This window comes from Centruroides vittatus, unplaced genomic scaffold (assembly GCF_030686945.1).
Source record: "Centruroides vittatus isolate TY-2023 unplaced genomic scaffold, ASM3068694v2 contig_120, whole genome shotgun sequence".
In the NCBI taxonomy this organism is placed as follows: domain Eukaryota; kingdom Metazoa; phylum Arthropoda; class Arachnida; order Scorpiones; family Buthidae; genus Centruroides; species Centruroides vittatus.
In genome coordinates, this window is record NW_027120768.1 from 274,230 (window position 1) to 300,051 (window position 25,822).

At 31.4% G+C, this 25,822-nt stretch overlaps 2 protein-coding genes across 6 annotated transcripts in view; both read right to left on the reverse strand.

The window, feature by feature from the left end:
- Positions 1–25,822, reverse strand: part of LOC136984350 (uncharacterized) — a 147,866-nt gene that overhangs the window by 75,674 nt on the left and 46,370 nt on the right. For 2 of the 5 annotated variants that reach the window (XM_067281342.1, XM_067281301.1), the window contains exon 2: positions 14,696–14,800. The exons of 2 other annotated variants lie outside the window; for them this stretch is intronic. The gene's annotated coding sequence lies outside the window, so the exon portion shown is untranslated. Of the gene's footprint in view, positions 1–14,695; positions 14,801–24,427; positions 24,600–25,822 lie in introns of those variants that run through there. One more of the 5 variants, XM_067281311.1, reaches the window with a different exon arrangement.
- On the reverse strand, positions 2,597–3,475 carry LOC136984055 (uncharacterized). The gene has a single exon (XM_067280978.1). The coding sequence runs from the start codon at positions 3,473–3,475 to the stop codon at positions 2,597–2,599; it is 879 nt and encodes a 292-aa protein (XP_067137079.1).

Genomic DNA, 25,822 nt, shown 5'->3' on the forward strand with positions numbered 1-25,822 from the left:
GTATTATATACAAATCAATAAAATGCCGTGATGATTTGAATTGGCATAAATTTTTACCTTTTTTTCAGGCTTCAAGCAGACAGCGTTAACTGAGTCAAATCAGTGTTAACTAAGATAGCATTAAACGAGGGCTTACTGTATTAGGGTGCTGGAAGCCATGTTTACATATTGTGGAAATTGGAAGAAATGACTATGGAAGCATATTGTATTTATGATAAAACTCCACAACTGAGGTCCTTGGGGTTCTAAGTATAAGTAGAACTAAAAATAGTATAGAGTTATCACTATCTTACCATTTGATGGTAAAGGATATTGATATAAGCTACACAAATGTTCTTATATTGTAGTAAATTCTTTTAATTAAGCTCTATTTACTTCTAATTATTGATCTTATATTTATTTCTCATATACTTCTCTCATATATTTTTACTTGGAAAATCTCTTTTAAAAAATAGGATGCACTTTAAATTCAAAAATATCTTAAATTTGAAGTAATACAGTGCACTGATATAATGAACAATATGATATTAACATCACATCTTAGTAATTCGAAAGATTTCACTTTCACAGAACAGATTCAAATACATTTGTTAAATATAAAAGAATCTGCTTATTGTAATCACTTTGGGACTCATTTATACTGATAAAAAATAACTAAATGATAATATTAAGTATTGCATAAGACTGCAATTACTGAAAATGTTGGTTTGAATGACTTTGATATTAAAAGGACATGTTAAAACAAATTAAAAATTGTACAAATCAAAGATTATTTAATATGTAATTCATCCAGTATTGTTTGCCTGCTAAAATCCCATAACAACAATTAGTGTATAAATGAAATGTCAACAATTTAAATTGCTGTATTGCAGGCAAATAATGATTAATGTTTAAATCACTGATTAAAACTGGTAATAATAACTGATAATGATGGCATGTTATCAGCTTCAATATAAGGCTGATAACATGAAAAGAGAGTTTCGAAGTTAAGACAATGAAGAAAATATACATTTTCAAGTCTATGTTTTAATCCATTTTTCACCAACCACAGAAGTAACAGCTAAAAATACACGAAGATAAACTTCACGAAAAGACAAACAGTAAGTAGAAAATTCACATGGTTAAAAACGATATCAACGTCAGCCTTTCTATGGAGGATCTGAATCTAGAAGAAATCCAGAGTTACGTAACGACATGTAAATGATTGGAATACTCAGAACCACCACTAGAGGGCCAGACCAGTTATAAATATGTTAAGGACTTGATGGTATGGTAAGAAGATTATACTTCCGTTTTTAATGTGAAAACGTCAGATCCTCCATAGAAAGGCTGACGTTGATATCGTTTTTAACCATGTGAATTTTCTACTTACTGTTTGTCTTTTCGTGAAGTTTATCTTCATGTATTTTTAGCTGTTACTTCTGTGGTTGGTGAAAAATGGATTAAAACATAGACTTGAAAATGTATATTTTCTTCATTGTCTTAACTTCGAAATAGAAGAAATCCAGAGTTACGTAACGACATGAAAAGAGAGCTTAAAAATGCCCATTCAACTGCAGTTAATAACAACAAAACCTTGATTACAATAAGTGAAGTTTTATAAGTGTATTTTAACTTATAAAAATCAGCAGGTCAGGTAAAAATATATCATTAAACAAATAATGCTTAAAGTAAGCAGAGTTGACTGTATTAATTATAATTCTCCCCACTTTCCCAAATAATATATAAAAATTAAAAATTACTTATAAAATATCTTCTTGGTTAAATACAATTTCAAAATTTAATTCCAAATTTTTAATTTATTTTTTATAACTCTAATAAAAAAATTGACTATAATAAATAAATAAATAACAATAAAGAAGGAGGGGGCTGCCTGCTTTTGCAAACTTAGCCCACTAGGAAGAGAAAGGGGTGAAGAAAAGGTTGAAGGAAGGGTTCTGAAGGGAGAAGTATAAAGTAAGAGGGGGAAAAGTAAAGGTGAAAAAAGTTCTTAGGACCTCAGAAAGCATCGGAAATTATTAATAACCGTAATTACTAAAGCTGACAATACCGTTATTCAATATTAACAATTACAAAAAATGGCCCGGTTACAGTAAAATGCAAAACCCATCACATATGGGTAGGTAGAAAGTAACCTTGAACACTGTAATGTTACAATAATATTAAGAACTGGTTACAATTTTAATACACAGAGAGAATGAAAATATCAGCTTACTATGATATAATATAATAATACTAAATACATGGTACGTGAGGACTCAATACATATCAATGGGAATGCCACTTTTTTTCTTTTCTTTTTTCTTTAATGTAGAATCTAAAACTAAACTAATACTAGACAACTATGTACAGAAGAATTTTACACGGCCAATTCCGTTGTTTCACTGTCTTCCTTGTCATCTTGTTTGTTCTTGTTTTCATTCTCAGGAATTTTTTCTTTTCTGTAGAAGTCTGGCAGAAGAGCCCTGGTGCTTTCAATAAACCTTTCAAAACACTTCCACAGATTTTTCTTATCAAAAATGTTTTGTAGTGTCGATGGTCAATTTTGACCTTCTTGAATGCATTCCCTATAAAATGGAATGCGTTGACCTTCATATCATTCATAGTGGAATATAAAATGTAGGGCATCTCCTATGCTATTATTGTCGCACCGGCATTTATTAGCGTTTCTCTTCTTAAAGCAATAGAGGTAGGCCATAAAATTTCCGTGCCCCGTTAAACATTGGGTGGTTTCAGATCTAGGTTTGTAGTAATTAGCCTTGATGCGATTAGTAATAGGGGGAATAAACTGATGGCAAAGTCTCCCCATTGTAGAATTATTCCAATCTTCCTGCCATTCAATTAGTGTCCATTCATTTAAGGAATTTTTCAGTGTTGATTTTGGTAACCTGGTATATGTACCCTGTGTACCCTGTGTCTTGAGAGTACTAGCCATCTTGGCCAAAGAATCGGCCAGTTCGTTTCCTTTATGTCCTTTATGAGTTGGTATCCAACTGAATTGGATATTGCGGGTAGTACTGAGATATTGCGCTACTTTAATAACTTCTTTGCCCAGTAGCGTGATGTTTTCAGTTTTTGCCAAGACATGAAGAACCACCTTACTGTCAATAAGGAATTTTATGTTACCTTTGTATTTATTTAAGTTATCTTTTATTTGGGTGATTGCTTTGTACGTAGCCCATAGTTCAGCTTGCACAATGCTATAATGTTTAGCAAGTTTTGATCTGGCCTGATATATTGTCTTATTGCTGTTGTTTTGAATGCACACACCAGCTCCCACTCCACACTCTTGCTTAGAGCCATCCGTGTACACTATCCACTGAAAGTATCTGTTTGTTTTGGGATTATAATCAGAACTTATTTTGTAGCTGTGCATGTCTGCTGGGTGTAGTTCGAGGCATATATCATTACTAGTTCTATCAATTTCACATTTTTTAATAATATCAGGTATATTCAAGTAGCTGTTTGGAATCATTTTATTTTTAATATGTTTTTCAATATCCTCCTGTGTATAACTGTGTAGTCGAATATTAGTGCAGAGCCAATTCCAAACTGTTTTTATAATAGAGCAGATGGTAAAAAATTCATACATTTATTCATTAAGTTACAAATTTTCATATCTTTATAAAATGTGAAGTTAGTTTATATTGGGAGCTTAGAATTTAAACTAAAACTGAATAAACTCCAAGTTATCTGATATTTAGTATGGAATTTATTTTAAAATTTCAACCTAAAATTATATAAATTCAGTTTTTAAAGTAATGGATTTAATTTTAAGATTATAAGAATAATAAACAAAATTATTCTTAACAATAAATTATTATTGTTATTATTATTATTATTAATTATTTTCTCGGTTTCCTTTTTGTATGTATCGGGTTTTCTTGGTTTGTACCGTGTCGCGTGGAATTTTCTTATGATGTCACCTTAGGATACGTGAGAAGCTTTCTGATTGGTCCAGAGTGGGACAATAAGTGAAGCGGACTTCCGGAGAGCGGGAAATATAAATTGAGGGACTCTCACGATTGAGGACACTTTTTGGCTGCTTTTGGATTCGTCGAGGAAGGTTGCCGAGGAAGGGTCAGCAAGGACGTCGGAGTTAGACCGGGAGAACAGGAGTCTAGAAAGGGCGACCACTTTCAGTCGGGAAGCACAATCCGTTTCCATCGTAGTGTAATTGAGAAGTATCAACGAGGGACGTACTTCTGGTGACGTAAATTACGTTCAGGTATCGGAAAGAACTATTAGTTTTGTGAATTAACGTAAAGAAAAGGAACGCTTGGAACTCGAGATCGTGTTGCATTTACTTAACATAATACCGTGATTCGTCGAAGGCTAATATATGCAATTATTGTATAGAAGGAAAATGTGTATGTATATATGTATATAGAGTATTGTAAATTTCGTTAGTTTTAAGTCGTGTATCGTGTAAACTTGAGGGTTAGGAAGCATCTCGCGGTTATTGTACTGTTAGAATAAATTACTGTTGTTTCGCCAAATTCGTGCACGTGTAATTGGTCATTACTTGAGTCCTTAACATACATCCTTATTACATCCGTGGACTTAGATCCATCGGATAATCAACATTGGCGTCCGCGACAGGATATTGATCGGGTTGTTTGTTGTAAAAGGACCGACCAAACGTGCATCTTGTATTAACCCCTCATCCTACTGCCGCTTATATCTGTAATTATAGCCATTGGAATTGTAAATTATATTATTGTAAAACCAAAAGGTTTCGGTAAACTATGGATGAACAAATTACCAGCGGATCTTCTGGGGCAGGGGAATTGGGCAATGTGCCTATTGTAACGGGATTTATGGGCATGATCCCATGTTTTTCGAACCTGCCCGGAGATATTTTAGATGTGAGTAGGTTTTTCCAAACCGTCGAGAACGTCGCGTCGTTGGCAAGCTGGGATGAGACTGTGAAGGTCACCGTAGTTCAAGCCCGCCTAAAAGGTGAGCCCTTGTCTTTATTTTTCGATTTAAGGGACCAGGGCGTCATGAGCTATGATGAAATAAGGAGGGCTCTTATAAAGTGCTTTGGTCGTAAAGAAAAAGAACAGGACCCGTTTGATCAGGTATTAAAGATCTCCCAGAGAAGAGGGGAGAGGGTTTGCGAATACGGGATTAGGATTAAGTCGTTGTTTTCACGAGCGGTGACGCGCAATTCTAATTTAGCGACGCTTCGCGACAATGCTGTTAAGGAATGCTTTATAAAAGGACTACTAGCGGAGATTAGGAGGCAGGTGATGCAGAGGCGGCCGGACACCTTGGATGAGGCGATAGTAAAGGCCGAAGAAGAAGAGGAAATCGAATCGGCCTGCAACAAACGAGGTGGGATAAGTGAGGTATGCGCAAATGTTGAGCATGAAAGGGGGTTGGAGAGAAGGGAAGTACAATTGGGTAAGCGTGTAGAGGAGTTGGAGACTCAAATAAGGAGTTTGACCGAGTCCATGGCATCTTTACTCGAGCACATGAAGGGGAACAATAACCGCGAGAGGTGGGGAAAAGAGCGCCGTTGTTACACGTGTGGTGAAATAGGCCATATTTCGAGAAAATGCAACAAGAGAAGAGGTTTAAACTAGTCAGAGGTCATTTGAAAGGTCAGGCGAATGACCGGTTAGTTAAATTAGAACTGACCAGAAAGATCCACTTGTCAGACCGGGGGTTACCGATTGTAAGAGGTGTAATCCTAGGACGTGAAATTGCTGGTCTAGTAGATACAGGTGCAGAAAGGACCGTAATTAAGAATGAATTGACTGAATATATCAGGCGTGAAAATAGGAATTGGGTGGTCCCAAACAATTCATGTATTAGTGGGATGTCGGGAGCACTCATAAACAGTGATGAGGCCGTAGCAATCGAGTGCTGTTTCCACGATGGGAAAAAGGTATGCACGACAACACCAAGTGTTGGGTTTCCTGAAAGGGCAGGTTACGAGATGATCATCGGGATGGACATTATTTGCCAGCACCCTGGGCTGTTGGTGGGGATCGAATCAGTGGTTAAGGCAGATAAGCAAGGTCGTGAAGGGAGATTTTGTATTAATATAAATAGTGAGGTAGGGGTGGCAGAGGTAGAAAGAGAGGTGTGGAGATTGGATCACCTAGATGAACCGGTTAAGAGGAAAATAATAAATATTTTGAGAAAGTATCCGGACGCTATTGCTAGCGAAATTGCCGAGTTATCTGGCACTAGCAGACATATGCACTCTGTTAGCCTGACGTCGGAACGTCCGGTCAACGTTAGACAGTACCGAATTCCGTACAGTTACTTACCTGGCCTTAAGAAGCAAGTTAGTGAGCTGATAAAAGCAGGTATATGTGAGGAGAGCTCATCGGAGTGGAACTCTCCTATACATGTTGTTCCTAAAAGCTCTGGTGAGATTCGTATCACTTTGGACCTGCGAAAAATTAATGATATAACAGAACCCCAAATATTCCCGATGGCTCGAATAGACGACATCTTATCCCAACTTAATGGGAACAGATATTTCTCGGTATTGGACTTAAAAGCAGGGTATTTCCAGATTCCTCTAGATCCCAAGGTAAGACACATATTTGCGTTCTCCACACCATGGGGAAAATACCAACTTTGTAGGATGCCTCAGGGTGGGAAGAATAGTGGGAGGTTTTTCCAATACATTATGACGAAGATCTTAGCAAAATTTGTCGGAAATAGCTGCTTTGTGTTTCAAGATGATATTGTATTATTTTCACAAAGTTTGGAGGATCATCTTGAGCTTGTCGATCGAGTAATTAGTACATTAAGGGATGAGGGCCTAAAATTAAATCCGAGTAAATGCCAAATATTAGCAAAGGAGGTGAGATATTTAGGACATATTATTAATAGCGAGGGTGTGCGACCTGATCCCAACAATGTTGAGTCGATCAAGAAAGTGGAAACACCTCGTAGTGTAAAAGAGGTCCGCAGTTTTCTCGGTGTGGTTGGTTTTTTTCGGAATTTTATCCCGTCGTTTTCCGATATCGCTGCTCCATTAACAGAACTCACCAAGAAAGGGAAGAGATTTTTATGGAGCCCAGAATGTCAGAGAGGTTTTGAAAAGTTAAAAGAGGCAATAGCAAGCCCACCAATTCTAGCTCACCCGGATTTTGATAGACCATTCTATTTGCACACTGACGCATCTGACAACGCGGCAGCTGCGGTGCTCGAACAACGGCACGAAAAGGGACTGGCTCCGATAGGCTATTTTAGTAGGAGATTTCAAGGGGCAGAAATCAATTATTCCACAATTGAGAAAGAATGTCTAGCAATTGTTTTAGCCTTAAGACACTTCAAATTTTTAATTCTAGGCCAAAAAACGATAATACTCTCTGACCATAAACCCCTTGTGTTCCTTAGCAACATTCAAAATGGGAGCAAGCGTCTGACTCGTTGGATAATGGAGATTATGGACTACCATATAGAAGTCCAACATGTGAAAGGCGTTGACAATAAAGTAGCGGACTTCCTTTCGAGGAACGTTAACGGGGTTCATCACTTCGATGTTGAATCTACAAGGGCTGTAATCCCTAATAGATACGAGATTGGTTTATCACAGGATCGCGATGAAACTTTTGGCCCCATAAAAAGGGATTTACTGAGAAGCCCCGGGAATAGAAATATTGGGAGCTATATGCACCAGTATGTAGTAATAAGCGAATGCCTGTATAGAAGAAGCCTCTTGAAGTCCCGTGACAAGTATGTTAGCCAATTATGCGTAGGGGAGGATCTTGCTAGGGAAGTGATTAAGGCTGTTCACGAAAACAATCTGTCGGGGCATTGGGGCGTGCGAAAAACTATAATTAACATTGAGAAACACTATTATATTCGGAATTTGAGAGAGAAGGTCGAAGGTGTCATTAAGACGTGTGAAAGGTGCCAGAGGCATAATGTACACAAAGGAAAGGCTCCTTTCCAAGAAAACGAGACGGCTGAGGCACCTTTCCAAAAGATTGCTGTGGATATAGTAGGACCTATCCGCACATCGAGCAGCGGTAACCGATTCATCCTTGTAATAGTAGATATTTTCACTCGTTTCGTCGAAGCACACCCTTTGAAGGACCAAACTGCATGGTCTGTGAGTAATACAATATTTAATGAAATCGTTTGTAGGTACGGTGCCCCAGAAGTAATTATTTCCGATAGAGGTACCAACTTTCTATCATCTTTATTCTCGGACTGTTGCAAGTGGTTAGGAATTAGGAGGAACATTACTACCGCTTATCGACCTTGTGCGAATGGCACGTGCGAACGGGTGAACAGATCGTTAGTCGAAATGATAACTAAATCCTCTGACGATGGGAGAGTCGAATGGGATGAAATGATACCTTCTGCATGTTTTGCCTATAACAATTCGCACCACACTGCCATAAATGAGTCACCTGCCTTCCTCTTGTATGGTGTTGATCCCCGTACCCCTAATATCGAATACCTGCCTGATGATATGTCTACCGATGAGCGTAGGGCATTCCTGGTCACGAAACTCCGTGCATTACGGGAAAATGCGAGTATCCATGCGCGAAATTACAACAAGAAAGGAAGGGATTATCGAAGCAAAGGGAGAACATTAGTAAGTTTTTCGGAAGGGCAGAGGGTTTGGGTGAGAAAGAAAGGTGTTAAAGGGAATAAGTTTTCTTATAATTATAAAGGACCCTTTCGGATCACCAAGGTGATAAACCCAACTACGTATCGTGTGGAGGGTTGCAATATGAAGGATCAGGAGACTGTCCATGTCGATCGCCTAAAACCTTGCTATGGCTATCCGATTTGTAATAAGAAAAAAAAGAGGGAGGATAGAGGAATTGTACTGGAGGATGATGATGAAGTCCTGGATGATCGGTTGGTGAGGAGACGTGGGGTGGTCACTAACACGCAAGGTGTTGACACAAGTGGTGTGCAGAAGTGCACTGACCTTGAGGTGCGTAAGAAACCTTATAACCTACGTGAACGCAAAATTGATTTCCGTAGTTTGCACTACGGGAAGTGAGTCGCTTGGGGGGGGAGATATGTAGTGCTACGCAACTATGTATTATTGTTATTATTATTATTATTAATTATTTTCTCGGTTTCCTTTTTGTATGTATCGGGTTTTCTTGGTTTGTACCGTGTCGCGTGGAATTTTCTTATGATGTCACCTTAGGATACGTGAGAAGCTTTCTGATTGGTCCAGAGTGGGACAATAAGTGAAGCGGACTTCCGGAGAGCGGGAAATATAAATTGAGGGACTCTCACGATTGAGGACACTTTTTGGCTGCTTTTGGATTCGTCGAGGAAGGTTGCCGAGGAAGGGTCAGCAAGGACGTCGGAGTTAGACCGGGAGAACAGGAGTCTAGAAAGGGCGACCACTTTCAGTCGGGAAGCACAATCCGTTTCCATCGTAGTGTAATTGAGAAGTATCAACGAGGGACGTACTTCTGGTGACGTAAATTACGTTCAGGTATCGGAAAGAACTATTAGTTTTGTGAATTAACGTAAAGAAAAGGAACGCTTGGAACTCGAGATCGTGTTGCATTTACTTAACATAATACCGTGATTCGTCGAAGGCTAATATATGCAATTATTGTATAGAAGGAAAATGTGTATGTATATATGTATATAGAGTATTGTAAATTTCGTTAGTTTTAAGTCGTGTATCGTGTAAACTTGAGGGTTAGGAAGCATCTCGCGGTTATTGTACTGTTAGAATAAATTACTGTTGTTTCGCCAAATTCGTGCACGTGTAATTGGTCATTACTTGAGTCCTTAACATACATCCTTATTACATCCGTGGACTTAGATCCATCGGATAATCAACATAATAAACAAAATTATTCTTAACAATAAATTATAAAATTTTAAATATTTACAATAAAACAAACACACAAGTTATACTTGGGATCCAATACAAAATAAATTAACTTCTCTAGTAGTTAGACAAAGTTCCCTTATTGTGGTCTATATGGCTAGACAATATAAGGACACACAAGCTTCAGACCATCCCTGTGATCCAATACAAACTATTGCTAAATAACTGAATTATTTGAAGATGTTACCAAATTTAAGAAGTCTCCAAAATTAAGACAAATCTATTTTAAAAAGGAGACTTTTATAAAAAAATTAAATGATAATTAGAAGTAACTCTAGTTTAAAAGAACTTATTAAAGAGTAAAAAATTAATGATAATATTCAGGAAATACTATATCATTGATTCATAAACTTTCAGAGTGACAAAGAATTCAAATTCAAGTATCTCATAATTTAAGATATATTCTAACTTTAAAAAGGAATCTTGGGCGCATTTGGAAATTGTAACCGGTGTTACCAGTAACAGCCAGTTACAATTTCCAAACACAACCTTGGTTGCTTGCTGTTCTCCGAATCATATGTATTTCCTTCAGAATTAGTACAAGATTGCTGTTGAGAACAAATCATTCAGGAACACTTTGAGTGGAAAAAGTAGATTTATTGACAAAAAGATATGCATTTCAAGCTTAAGTGCCCCTCATCAGTCCTATTATATCAAATGATATCAGTAAAATATTATGTAAGATTACAGAATGTATTAAAATATATTTAGCATACGCATACAAAAGTTTTCATAGTAAATATAATTAACCTAAGATTATTATAGTGGCTGCTGGAATAACCAAATTGTTATATTTGCTATGAAAACTTTTGTACGCATATGTTAAATATATTTTAATACATTCTGTAATCTTACATAATATTTTACCGATATATTTGATATAATAGAACTGATGAGGGGCATTAAGCCCGAAATGCATATCTTTTTGTATCGATAAACCTACTTTTTCCATTCAAAGTGTTCCTGTATGATTTGTTCTCAACAGCAACATTGTGCTAATTCCGAAGGAAATACATTAAAAAAGGAATTTTCGGGAAAAAATTGATAATTAAAAATAAATATAGTTTAAAAGAATTTATTAAAAACTAAAAATGTTACTTATAACTCATAATATTCATAGCTATAAATTACATGAAAATGCTAATGATAATAACAACAACAATACAATATTCAGTTAATTTGTGAGCTGAATGTTACCACCAGTATTTTATGAATTTTAAGCTGTTATCTTTGTTTTCTCTTTACATTTTTATCCTTAATTTTTATACAGTTTTTTTTTTTTTGCATATTCTGATGGAAAAGGTTTGATTCCTCAAAACTACTTAATAAAATAAAATATTAAGATGTTTGGAAGAAGGTTATACTTATCTGTATTTTTATTTTTGTAAAAATTTGTTAACAATTCATTTAAAATAAAGTATAATTAATAAAAAATATAATCAGGAAATACTATAAAAATTTTTAATTATATACAAACTTTTTAAGAATGACAAAGAATACTCCAAATTTAAGAAGCACCTCAAGTCTACATGAAAAAGTGCATCTTAAATTTGCCCTATTACAGTAATTACAAAACCTAAAATTAGTGTTATTAACGATTAACACACTTCATTTACATTTCTTCGTATTAATTACACAAGCTTACATTTATAATAAAATCATTTTAAATTAAACTGGTAAATATAAATTTACAAATAATCATAAACATTTTTGCAAAGATTAAAACTAAAAATTTATTGTTTAAACTTTTAATGAATTAGAAAATACATAAAAACTAAATACAATTAAATTATTTATTGTGACATCACAAAATAATAAAAGTAATGATAAGATTTTTAAATAATAGAGTTTATTAAAAAATATATTTTATTATTTTTACAATTGTATCATTAACTTATAATTAATTATATGAGAACAATAATAAACTTCTGGTTTTTTTCTTTATACTTTGTTAACTTATGAATCATTATTCTTACTAATATATTAAAAAAAAATTTAATTATCTGTTAATTTCTGAATCCTCCATTGTCTTTTATTTTATTATTACTTTTTTAATTTTAAAATTTAAAAAATAAAATTAATGATTAAAATGAAATTAATTCTCTTGAAAAGTAAATCAATAAATATTTAAATTTTAAGTAATAATATTTGATATAAATATCTTGTAACCAGGTATTATGAAGCGTAGATATTGATCGTTTATTTATACCTATTAATATTTTAATGTTCGTACAATGAACGTTTAACATCTATATGTAAGAAAAGACACTAAGAACTATGATAATGCTTATTTTCAAAAATACATTCCGTAAAAAGCGTGTATTGCATGTAAACAAAAAACATTTTATAAATTTTGTTTGTTCTGGTTTCATATTTTAAACTATAAAACAGATCTAATCTATATATATCATTGTATATTGAATATTTTTGTCTTTCTGTTTTTCTATACATATAAACAGAATGGCAAAAATATTTTAAAAATATACACTAGAATAATATATGTAGAGAAAAGTGTGGGTCACTTCTTTTGCTTTTTTTTCCATGAACTCACAAAATAATAGCAGCTCAACCTATTGTTAGAAGTCACTTTACCGTCAGTGTCATATATAAAAAATAATAAGAATCTGGTGAATAGAATTATGAAATATGCTTAAATAAAAATAATTCTATAATGAAAATTCATTAAAAATATAAACAATGATGAAAATATGCAGATAAATATCTAAAAAAAATTCTTCTATTATATAAAATTATATACATACACTGTATATAAAATAGTAAACTAATATAAATTTAACATAAAAAATTTTAAATTAACAAAAATTTATCACAGGCAGTAATTATTACTCAATTAAATAATTCATTAGATATAATTTTAATTTAAAACACATGACTAATTTGTTTATTATTATTGAAGTTAATTCATTCATTCATTCATTTTCCATGATTTTAAATCATTAATTAGCACAATTTTCATTTAAAATTAATAAATGTATCAAAAATAAAAATAAAATATGAAAAATATATTTTTTTATTCACTTTATGAAGCCTATAAAACATCCTTTACTAAATAAAATCTACTAATTTAATAATAGATATTTTACAGTCTTCTTTGTTAATTCTCACATTACATTATGAAAAAAAGGAAACCAAATATAAAGCCATTTCCTTAAAATATTCCATTAATGATTAAGCAGAGCTTCTAAGTCCGATTTTGTAAAATCTACATTTTGTGAAGATGCTTCATTATAGGATAAAGTTTAAAATTAAATTTTATATACATAGTCAAAAATTAACACCTTATAATCTCCAGTAAGAAGTTTAATAGAACATAAATGTTTTCAACCAAATTAACTGGCCTTCTTCAGTTAATGAACTATCGAATACAAAGTTTGAATGTAAAAGAACAAAAATTCAAACATTAAAATTGAATATACAAAATTTAAATATAGGTATATTTGATTTAATGTTTAAATTTTTGTTCTTTTACATTCAAACTTTGTATTCGATAGTTCATTAACTGAAGAAGGCCAGTTAATTTGGTCAAAAGAATTTTTATTCTATTAAACTTGTTATTGAGATTTATAAGATGTGAATTTTTGACTATGAGTACCAAACAATAAACATCCGAGATTGAAAATGTTGCACAAGTGATCAAAAACTTTCATCTGTTTTCATTAATGACAGTCTTAGACATGGCTTTTCTTTGAGTTTTTCTTTGGTAATCATAAGCTTGGCACTTGGAAGTGATTTATAGACAACAATAAAACAGGTAAAAATCTTGTGGCTCTTGTGGGTACTGCTTTGAAGTGCCAAGCTTATCTTTACCAAAGAAAAATTCCTAATAAAAATTTTAACTGTCATCTAAATTGTGAAAGTTTTTTTCTTAACAATTTTTTCCTATCTCAGATGTTTTCGCTTGGATATCAACTGTTCTTTGGTTAATTATTGTATTATTACATCAAGACATAAGACAATGATGTACAATTCAGTTGGCGCTCACCAACCAAATGCTTTCAATACGCAATTTAGAAAAATCATCATAAAAAGTTTTAATTTGCGTAAATTTGAGCTATTGTTATTCTGACTTAACATTCTAAATAAAATTCATTTGTTTCAATGCAATTTTATCCTTATAAGCATAAAATTAAGCCACAGAACTAAAATGGCTCAATGGGAAACCCTGTGAATTTTGGCCTATCAATCTGAAAGTTTCACCAGCACCTCACCAATAACAAGAAAGGTTAAAAGTTTAAAATAAGTTTAAAATTTGAGCTTTCCAGACCCAGTAGTTTTTCTCTATGAGCATCTGCAGTGCCAGATGAAGAAAAGAAGAAGAAAAGAGCTTTTTTGGTGATTTTTGCACTTTTCAATTGCTTATATTTCAGAACCACTTTATAGAAAATCTTGAAATTCTGCACATTATCTAAGAAAACAATTATCTTTCGAACAAGATATTTCGAATTACTTTAGACATTTGGGGGCCAAAGAAATCGATCCACAAAAATTGGCAACTCTGATTCATATAGTCAGTCAATGACTTTTTTACTTATTTAATTTCCTTCGGTTGTTTACAATATTTTTGGTAGTAAATTTTATATATTATAACACTTAAAATTTCTTATTCTTATTTTAAAATTATAAGTCTAAAAAAAATTAACTATTTTACAAAATTTTCAAATATTTTTAATTGTTATGTTCCCAACATTCTCTCTATTAATTTGCATTGACTTAGGAACAATTTTTTTAGCAGTTAAAACACAATAAATAAAGATCTAATCAAAGATTTTCTATATCTTCAATGACAAAGGTATAAACATCTAACTTATATAGTACATCTACCTTTAGACTTGATACAGCATAGCCTTTAAAGCTTTAATACCAAAATCCATACAATCAATCCTAACTGTTATATGAGATATGGCTCTTCCAATTGTTAATTCACATCTGAAAAATTAGTTATGATTTTTATACAAGATTATAAAAAAAATAATTTACAAGATGTAGTTACCATTTTTTTTAGACCAGATATTTCAAATATTCTTTAAAAGAAATTAAAATTATATTAATTTGTTTCTGTGCATAATAAATAAAAAAAATGCCAATATCATTGATTAAAAAAACATTGAACCAAGCAGTCTATTCTATATTTAAACTTTATAAAATTCAAACTTAAACAGGTATAGTACTGCCATAATTTCAAAACCAAAAAATTGGGATATTGTGAGGTACCATTGTGTAAAATTCCATGGATACACAGCATTAGATAGGCAGCAGCTACTCTGGAAAATAAGTGAATAATTCTAATTAAACTAATTTTATTGAATTATCAATTATTGAATATTTTTTATCATCTGTTGAAACAATTGTACTCATTTGACTTACACATTTCACTTAAATTTTTGTTATAAAGTCTAGCTGTCCCCATTGTGTATGTGGCTACATACACAATGGGGATGATGAACATACATGATGAACAAAATTAAAAATAAAACATACATAAAATAAAATCAAAAATAAAACACACATACATGATGAACAAAATTAAAAATAAAAATCCTCTTAGTACCCACAGGGCAAAGAGAGTAAAAAAAGTTAGGTTTTGGTCAAATGTAATCATTGATCCATCATCAATGATTGCACATAATTGATGGTTTTGAAGCCATCACACGGCATTACATAGGGACAATAGAACTTGATGCATACACCACTGATTACTAAAGGCATGTGTGAGGACAAGTGGTGTATGCATGTAAGGTACAACACCTGCAAATACTTATCACTTACAACTCGTCATTTGACTGTTTTAAATACAAATCAGAATATTTTCAAATAGAAACGACAAATCAGAACATTTTAGAAAAAATACTCTGATCAAGATGAATTGCTCCAAATCAGATAAGCCCCAAAAAATATTTGGGATAAATGGTAACTCTAAATAAGTATTGATTGTCGCAGGGATGGGCAAACTTTTTAAACAGTGAGCCAACTAAAATATCTGTAAGGTACATACAAGTCAAATTATTTTAGCTTTCCATAATTTACAAAATAATTTGTGTGTGATGAAAAAAATTGTCGTGAACAATTTCATATTATTTATTGTATGTAATATTTATACATACTAGCAAATTAATTGATTTTATTAATAAGAAAAATGAAATACAAGTACAAGATATTCTGTTTATCTTCTTATACATATATTTTTAAATGTGTGCCAACTCGTTTGTCTACTACAGAAATTAAAGGAGCTTCAAAGAGGTCTAGCAGAGGCACTAGCAGCAATACCCAGTGTTTCCCAGATAAATTGTTAACTGATTATGTTTGTCCTCAATTAAAACAGTTATAAGAGTTCTTATGCTAGCTAACAAATATAAACATATTTTGTATATTAAAGCTGAATTGTATATTTTACTGAATGTATTGCTGAAATTAAAAACAAAAACTTTAAATCCACTAGGAAATAAGCTTATTAATTCTTTGTTTTTATATGTAATCAAATTTATTCTGTATTGATATAACCTAAAAAAGGCTCTCAAAAAACCAAAAACATTAAATCAAATAAATTTCCTACTGCATTTTACTACAGATTTCCTACTTTTCATTATTAAATTGTCTAATTAAAAATATATATTATGTATCTAAATTCAATTTTTAATTATAACCAACCATTATGTGTATTGTAATTTTATTACTCATAAAATATATAGTCGAAGGTAAAACTATTTTATCTGCAAAAAATTACTTACAGATATTGTCTAATAATTATAATAAAATAGTCATTAAGCACCAAAAATAGTAAATTTCTTCAAAATTTTGCAAAAGAAAAAAAAAAAACAAAAAAATTGCTTTTATTTCATTCCACCCAAACTTGGTATTAACTATCATCATCATCATCATCATCAAATAAATAATTTAATTAATTAACAAATAAACATATCTTAGAATTATGAAAGATAAAATCACTTGCTTAAAAATTGAGAATGTAATAATTGAGAATGTAATAAAAATAATGTCAATAGCAGGGCCGTGGAGTCATTTAAAAATCTACCGACTCTGACCTTGCCTTACATTCAATCAGGGACAGACTTGTTACCAAAATAGGCCCGAAAATTCTAATGTCATCATGTGACCTCAGAATAAAAGCTTCAATAAATAGAGTTCTTTGTTTTTATATGTAATCAAATTTATTCTGTATTGATATAACCTAAAAAAGGCTCTCAAAAAATCAAAAACATTAAATCAAATAAATTTCGAAATAAATAATAAAGATAGAACGTAGAAACTTTTTTATTCCAAAGATAAAACACTCCTCTAAGTAATGACAGTCAATATATAAATAAATACTTATTTGATAATTTTTACTTTCCCAGCTGTTATATATATATAACAGAAGAAAGTATAGCAATCAATCAAAAAATGACCCCCCAAAGTTTTAATTTTTGGACTCGGGACACTTTGAAATGTCCAGATAAGTAAAAGATTTGGGTTTTTTTTTCCTGTATGTATGGATGTTAGAATGTGTGGGGGGGCATGATTTTGATCACCCTGTTTAAAGCCTAATAACTTCTATGGTTTTTGAATCAAAGACAAATGGTTTACCACAGGAGTTATCAAGCTTCAAAGTGGTTGAACTAAATTGTGCCCCTACACACATCCAGAGTCAGCAGACTTTTGATGACTCCAACTAAAACACCAAAACTCCACAACTCCAACTCCATAGCCCTGGTCGAAAGTTGAATTGGTATCTTAACATACTGACTGCCAACTACAAGTTAACTCATTGACAATGGTTTCTTTTAGGACATTGCTTATAAGTTATCTTGTAAAATGTGATCTGGCCTACAGTATCCGATATGAACATTCTCAGAAAAAAAAAAATGTTAATAACAGAGCTGCATTAAGCTTCTCGTAGGCCCGATCACTATTTAATTTTTTAAATATAATCTTTAAGTTAATGTTTTTAACTATCTTCTAAATAATTTAATGCATTTTAATTGAAACAATATAATAACTGTGTATTTTATAATTGAGATATGAGTACAATATAGAGTACAGTACATAACATCAATTTTTAAATTAAACAATAAATTATAATATGATATAAAGGAGGTGTCTCATATGTTATCACCTGTTGTCGCATCACGTGAGTCAGGATCAGTCGGGATAAGTTTTCTTTTATACGGCTAGTGTTTGGTTGATTAGTGTCAAGTATCCTGTCTTGTGGTTGTGAATAATGTTACCAAATATGCACAAGTTCATGTATTTAATAGTGTGTGACCAACAAAGATGTTGCTTTAAGATTTAGTTATTTAAAAAGATTCTATATTAATTAGATTAGATAAGTGACTAGTAAGGCAAAAATTTTAGTGCAAACATATAATAATGATTTACATGATGTGTTTGTGGATGAATTTTTCCTATTTTCATAATTATTTCTGGATTACAAAATAGTACAAGAATTATTGTTGCTGCAAAAGGAAAAGAATTTAGTATCCAGTGTGGCAGCCGAATAATTGTAACCTGGCGCTGCATACGAAAATCCAGGCGGTGCTTTATTGAGAATATAAAAACTCGTGCTGGCCGCCCGCCACACTCTTTCCCGCATTTTTCCGGCTTGTTCCCTCCTCTGCGGATGACTTGTACTGTTCTATCTTAAATCTTGTAGCTGAGATCTCTTTACTCAACAAGTGTAGCGAGTATTGTAAATTACTGTAAATAAATCCATTTGGAAAGAAACCTGGCTTCAGATATTTCAAATCTTAATGAAAATTTAAGTGGTGATACAAGCCCACCACATCCAGTATAAATAACTTCCTGAAACCCAATGTATATATCAAACCAAATGATTGCCATAATTAATCAAGCTATTAATATGCTATAACTAATTATTAGAAGCTAAGTAATTTTGGTACTAGAGGTAGATGTTAGGTACCATCTCTTATCTAAATTAATAATTATAATAATTTATTAAATAATTTAGAACCATCTGAAAGAAAAGTAATAGCCTGGAGTGGAGCTTGTTATATATATATATATATATATATATATAACAAGAGTATATATATATATATATATATATATATACTCTTTATTAGTATAGAAGATATATATATATATATCTTCTATACTAATAAAGAGGAAATGTTTGTAAGTTTGTATGTAACAGGTAATCTCCGAAAGTACTCATCCAATTTCAAAAATTCTTTCACCAATATTTAGAATGGACCTTCAGGGTGGACATAGGCTGTATATTATTCCGTTAAATATTCATATAAATTATATAAATTAAAAGATATCATCTAGGATTAAGGCTTTTATGTCTAACAGATGGCACTAACTCCAACGACCTAAGTTTGCTTTACTGTGAGGCATCATGCTTTTCTGTGAGGATGAACTAAAGCAGATCATCTATCTATCTATATAAATAAAAATGTAATATTCGTTTGTTCCTACCGATTCCTTTAAAAGTTTGATACAATGCTGCATTCGAATACGCACGTGTTTTTATATAATATACATGTCGAAATTCCCCCTACTGGGGGGAGATGGACAGGATTAAGGCTTACCGTGAAAAACTTGGTTTCTATTGAACTATTTTAGATGCGGTTTTTTGCGTTTTTGATTGCGTTTTAACAGAGTATGTCAAGATAATGTATACTAAGAAGGGATTTTTTGAAATTCCCCCACAAGGGAAGTGTTATACATTTATATTAGTTACATTTTGAGCCACAACAACACGTGGCCGGATCTGCCAGTATATATATATATATATATATATATATATACACACACCATGCTGGGTAAAGCATTAGCCAGCCAAGTGCCATAGTGGAGGACTACATAGGCCGCAGGTAAAGGAGTTGCCCCTAGCTGGTGCCATAAGTAACCATGAATGGTTATATCTAAATTTATATATGTCTAGAAGCAAAGATCTGCTCAGGGTCCAGATGGCACAATTTAGTATCCAGCTTTCCTAATACAAATATAGCTCTTAGAATGTACTGTACATGTCAATCTTAGGATAAAATTCTGTAGGAGAACAATCTTTTTCAACATTAAATCACATTAAAAATTATTTAAAATGTAATTTTTTCTTAAACAAAATTATCATATTTATCTGTACTTTCCATACAAAGTGAAATATTGAAACAATTGCCAGGTGAGGGAATTATTAAAGATTTTGCTTGCAAAAAGTGAAGAAAACTGTACATAAAATAAACTGACTGAGCAAAAATTTAATGTTTTATTTTTATTCCTATAACTTCTATTTTCTCAATTTTTAATTTCGTAGGCCCTAAGCACTGTGCCTGCCTAATGGATAAGACAGCACTGGTTAATAATGAATAGTGGGCATCTAGATTAAGAATTAAAACTAATCATGGTGTCACAGAACAGAATATTTATTTTGAGAAATGAAATAATTTACACAATAAAATACACAGTAAAATATACAAAATCAAAGCATCAGGATAGTGATTTTAACAATAATAGGTTGCCAGTCAATGTATTAAACAACAAAATGAAATAATATAATTTATAAGGAATAAGGATATAATTATTATATATTTTATTATTTGATGATGCAACTATTAATTAAATTTTAAAGAATTAATTTAAATATAAGCATACTTTATAATAGGTATCTTATAATAATATCTATTATTAAAAATAAAATATTAAATGAATACATTATTATTATAACCTAGAATACTAATAAATGTATTGACAGGACTAATTACTGCACCTTTACCAGTGGGATTTTAGAAGAATGCTAATGTTTTCAATCCAGTTAACAGATTATTCTCAGGCATTGCAATTCAAAAATGAAGTGGAGCAATGGAGTGAATACTGTATCATCCTGACCATAAATGAAGAGTCTGGAAGAACAGCATATGTCAGTTACACCTCCAGATATCTCAATTAGGCTCATTGAACATAAAGATGACATTTAAAGGGGGAATCAGCTACAGTATTGTCTTTATATGCACAACTTCCCAACATAAAGATAGACTGGCAGGTGACCAAAATCATCCAAACTATCCCTCATCCTTGCCATGACAGATTTGAGGAGAGGTATAAAATTTATAACCAGTCCATTATCAACATGTGCATAAACAACAAGGACAAGGACTCCCTTCCCCCTACATTCAAGGACAAGGACCCTCTTCCTCCTCCCTTCCCCCCTCAGAAGATATTGCCATGTAGGCAATATCTTCTGAGTCTGTCACAACTGCCACCATCGTAACCCATTTCTCCTGCTTGTTTGCTTTATCCGAATCTATCCTTTTATCCTTCTGACACTAACACTTTACTTTTGACACCTCAGGATGACCCATTAACTGGGTCAAAAATATTAGTGTTCTTCTAGAATCCCATTGGTAAAGGTGCAGTAATTAGACCAGCAAGATATCCTAGTGGCTAGTATATCATCTTCATAAATGTATTTAGTACTAATTTTATTTTCTTCTCTGTTATCAAATGATAAAATAATTATATACAACTAGCTATATAGAGACATATCCTTGAACTTCATAAATTATTAAAATTTCTACTACTCTACATCACAAATTTAATGAAATTTTTCCTTATCAGATTTTGAATCGCTAAAATTGTCATAACAAATTATTTTAGATTCACTCAACATTATATTTATGTATATATACTGATATATACCGTGTGTGTGTGTAAATATATATATATTACTTATGAATTTTTTCTGCATGTAAAACAGATTACTACTGCTTTAAAATTGACTTTAACTCAGTTTTGTCTGTGTTCCAGCAATTTTTGCAGGTTATCTGCAGGAAATTATAGTAAATAAATAAAATGAGTAGAGGTAGATCACTTGATATGACACAGATTCATGTCAATAGATGTTGGGATATTTATATTTGTGTCCAATAAAAAGTATTTCAAGTAGGAAAACTATATTTCTGGGCTGGATCCAACACACAAAAAGTTCACGAGCAGCCCGCACAAAATCCTGATATTTTTCAACCTTTATCATTTAAATTTCTATGAAGGTATATATTAAAGAAATGATAAAGTAATTATTATTTATAATTTCATTAACAACATTTTTCTCTTCTTTCTTCTATAAAGAGTAATCTTACACACAAATTTAAGAATCAGGCAGTGCCTGCAAATCAAAAAACATTATAAAACATTATCAGGATGATAACATTTTGACTATCTTAATTTTTCTTTTACATTTACCCTTGCAATAAAAATTACGTTGATGCATGCAAGTTGATGAATTTCTTATGTTCATAAAGTATATCAGAATGTGAAGCATAAATCAAAAATATAATAAAAATATACAAACATTTAAAGAAAAAAATTGTCATTAATTTTTATTTTTATTGTCACATACAATTTTATGTATTGTTTAGGTTGTAAACATAAAAATGTGTGTGCATAAAAAAAAATATTTTATATTTACTGTAGTTTTTGGCCTTTATAATCAGAATGTGGCTCATGAGTAATATTTTTGTCCATGCCTGATCTAGAGAAAGAATATGCAACTCACTATATTACCCCTTTATAGTATTGTTGAATAATTTTAGAAACAGACAGAGTCATAAAGAAGGAGGGATTTTTCCCCAGGCCCAGAGAAAACTTATAGGCCTGTAATGATTCAAAACTTTATAAAATTAACATTATTTTTACTAACAAAATAAAACCTTTAAGACTGCTTTTTATTAACCTTTCAGCAGTGGGAGAGTCAGGTATGGTTCTATCCCTTAGTAGTGGAGAATATACCCGAAAAATTTTTAAAGTATTTTTTCACGCAATTTTTCTCATTTCCGTTTTAGAAAAAGTATTTGTAAACAGTTATGTCTAGTAAAGAAAAGTCTTTTTTTATTGTTACATAATTCATTTTTTATGTGAATTTTTTTTGCGGTAGTTTTTGGCTAGATTTTGGTGATACCCCAAAAGAATTTAACGTATATATACGTCCCTCACCACTGCCACATGATCGCCCTCGACATATATATACGTCCCTCACTGCTGAGTGAATAATAAAGAAACAATATATGTATTTCATTTGTACAAAAACAAAAGGCTTATTCTACTTCCAGGCCCCAAGCACTCAATGGCCCTGGAAACAAACGCACACACACACACACACATATATATATATATATATAAAGTCGAGTCCGCATAACTCGTCATAGGTATAACTCAACACCGTCAGTTAAGTAGTCAGTTTTCTGTGATCCCGGCCGACTTAAATAGGCATTAATATTAAAAAACTCTGGTTTACTCTACATCGTTTAACTTGTCACCACTGGATAAATCAACATACTTTTTCTGTCCCACACTCATTTAGATGTCTGATAAGTCGACTCCTCTCCTGGGAAAAAAAAAAAAGAGTTCACACCACACAGCTTACCGTGCAGTGTGAACTCATTTTTTCAGAAGGGGAGTCGATTTATTTATTATATACACATATTAATAAAAATACCTTAACATTTTATGTATTTTTGTATATAAAATAACAACAGATAAACAAAAAGAAAATATGTAATCTATATCAACATCACAGCAGAATCCAATTTTGCATTTTCTCACTTTTCACTCGTGTTATTTGTAGCACATGTTTCACATTTCTGTTAGAAATAAGTATCCAAAAGCTAACAATGCTTACACTGAAGGAAAAATACAAACTTGTATCTGAATTTGAATGTAATGCCAATATTGACTGGTGGTGAAATTCTGAAAGAAAAAAGAGGAAATTAAAAACTTTTTCTTGGGTCTTTGTCACGGCTGTCTCAAAAACGCCAGAGAAAGTTGCCGTACAAAGATGTGGAAAATGCTCTGGTACGTTGGCTAAAGCAAATTCATTCATTGAATCTTCCTGTTTCGGAATCGATACTGAAACAAAAAGCGATGAAAATCGCCGAAGTACTTGGAGTAGAAACCAACTTTAGTGCCAGTGATGGATGGTCAGAGACTGTATAAAGCACTACTGCACGTACTGTATTTTCCTAATTGTAGTTACGTGGTTTTTTTTTTCAACTTTGTTTAAGTCATCATATCGGATAGCTCAACACATTTCCACTTCCCCTTGGGGTGTCAACTTATGCTTATGACTGTATATTATTCCTTTACACCTTAGTGGTGACCACAACATCCTTTACAATTAAATAAAATAAGAAGACAGTCTTTATATGACAAAATGATTATTTTAATTTTGTATGCATGAAATTTTAATTTGACTTTAAAAGTATCCAAATCTAGTTTAAGGTAAATTTAAAAAACTAGTTCAATGTAACACAATCATTTCATAATTAGTTTGATATAGATTTCAAATTCAAAATTTATTGGAAAAATTACGAAGATCAAACAATTATTTTCAAGCAACCGAAATATTCTTTACCAAGGAAACTTTTCTATCTCTATACATGAGTTTATTCGAGTTCAAAATCTGTTTTATATAAATATACATCTGTCGCAACAGATCAAGTCTAGACAACTTCAATGTGATAAATCTTTAAATGTAATTTATATAAAATTTTATTAAGGTATGTAATATAATAAATGTAAAATAATAGTTTTAAAATCACATACAAATAAAATAATTCTGGTTATCCTTGCTGTCAGACAAACCTAGTTAAACTAAGGTCATAGTATATAGAGGTGTATTATTGATGAATCAGCATAAGTTGATTGAATGCATTCTTTTACTAGTGGTGTCAATAAATATGAATTGATGATAATTTTACAGAACAAAAGCACAGATGTTCCTGCTGCAATTTGTAAAATATTTAACTCCAAAATAAACATTATTTAAGTTGCAGTTTTATATTATAAAAGTTCAACTACGTAACTCAATTTTATTTAATTACCAGTTTAAAAAAAAGTTATTTTTTTTAAAATTAAATTACAGAGAATTATATGAAAATGTAAAGATTTAAGTAATACTATTTAAAATATAATTTTATTACAAAAATTTTCTGAAAAGAATGAGTAATTCTCATTAAAATAAAAGTAATTCCTTTTTTAAAATACATATATTTTTATTTTTTTGTCATTATATAATTATAATTTTAAGGAAAACCTGTACATTTAAAGAGACTAACAAACTTATTTGCAAAATAAAATAAATAAATAAATATTGGTATTTAAAAATTCAATTTCTGCTGTCTTGAAAACAATAACAAATACTATTATTTCTTTAAAAATATATCTATAACTGCATTATTACATTTTCCCTGTTTGCAAACATAATAAACTATTTATCTCCTGTTGTGTAAGCTGTGAGGGATATACTGTATGGCTTTAATAAGAAACCATGCTAGAATCGGGGCCGTGTCTTCATAACTAAAGAAAGTAGCCGTAGCTTGATCTGTTGTTAAAAATATTTATCCCTTGAGCCATAAATGTTAACAATACTGCACTTTTTTAGATTACACACACAAATTTTTAAACAACAATAACTGTACATTTTTAAAAATAATTTTATTAATAGTTTTCATACTTATCATTTTTCTATTGGAATTCTTGATTGAAACAGATGATTTAGCTTCATAAAAAATGAAAAATGGATAAACTGTCTATCGGTATATAATAAATTGAAGTTAATTGAATATAGCATGATAAATGATGGAAGAAATATTTCTTAAAATCTTGATGCTTAGAACTTACCGAAAGTTGTTAGAGCAATTATTTGAAGAAATAATTGTTTCAAGTGAAAACAATATTTTTTAAACCTTTTAATTATTTAAACATAAAAAATGATTAGTTAATTAAGTCTAAATAAATATAATATGCATTAAAAATTATATGTCCAACAATTTCAGAAGTCATTAAAGTTTTTCAAAATTACAGAATTTAAAATTTGTTTCAGTTAAATTTAAAATGTCTTCTTGATAATTTTACATTATACATGTAAAGCTGCAGTGATCCAAGCAATATGATACAAGCCCACCTTTCAGTAGTCAAATTTCTTCTTTAGCACCTACT

Coding starts and splice junctions, on each gene's coding strand:
- LOC136984055 (XM_067280978.1), bottom strand. CDS start 3,475: ATGATTCCAAACAGCTACTTGAATATACCTGATATTATTAAAAAATGT.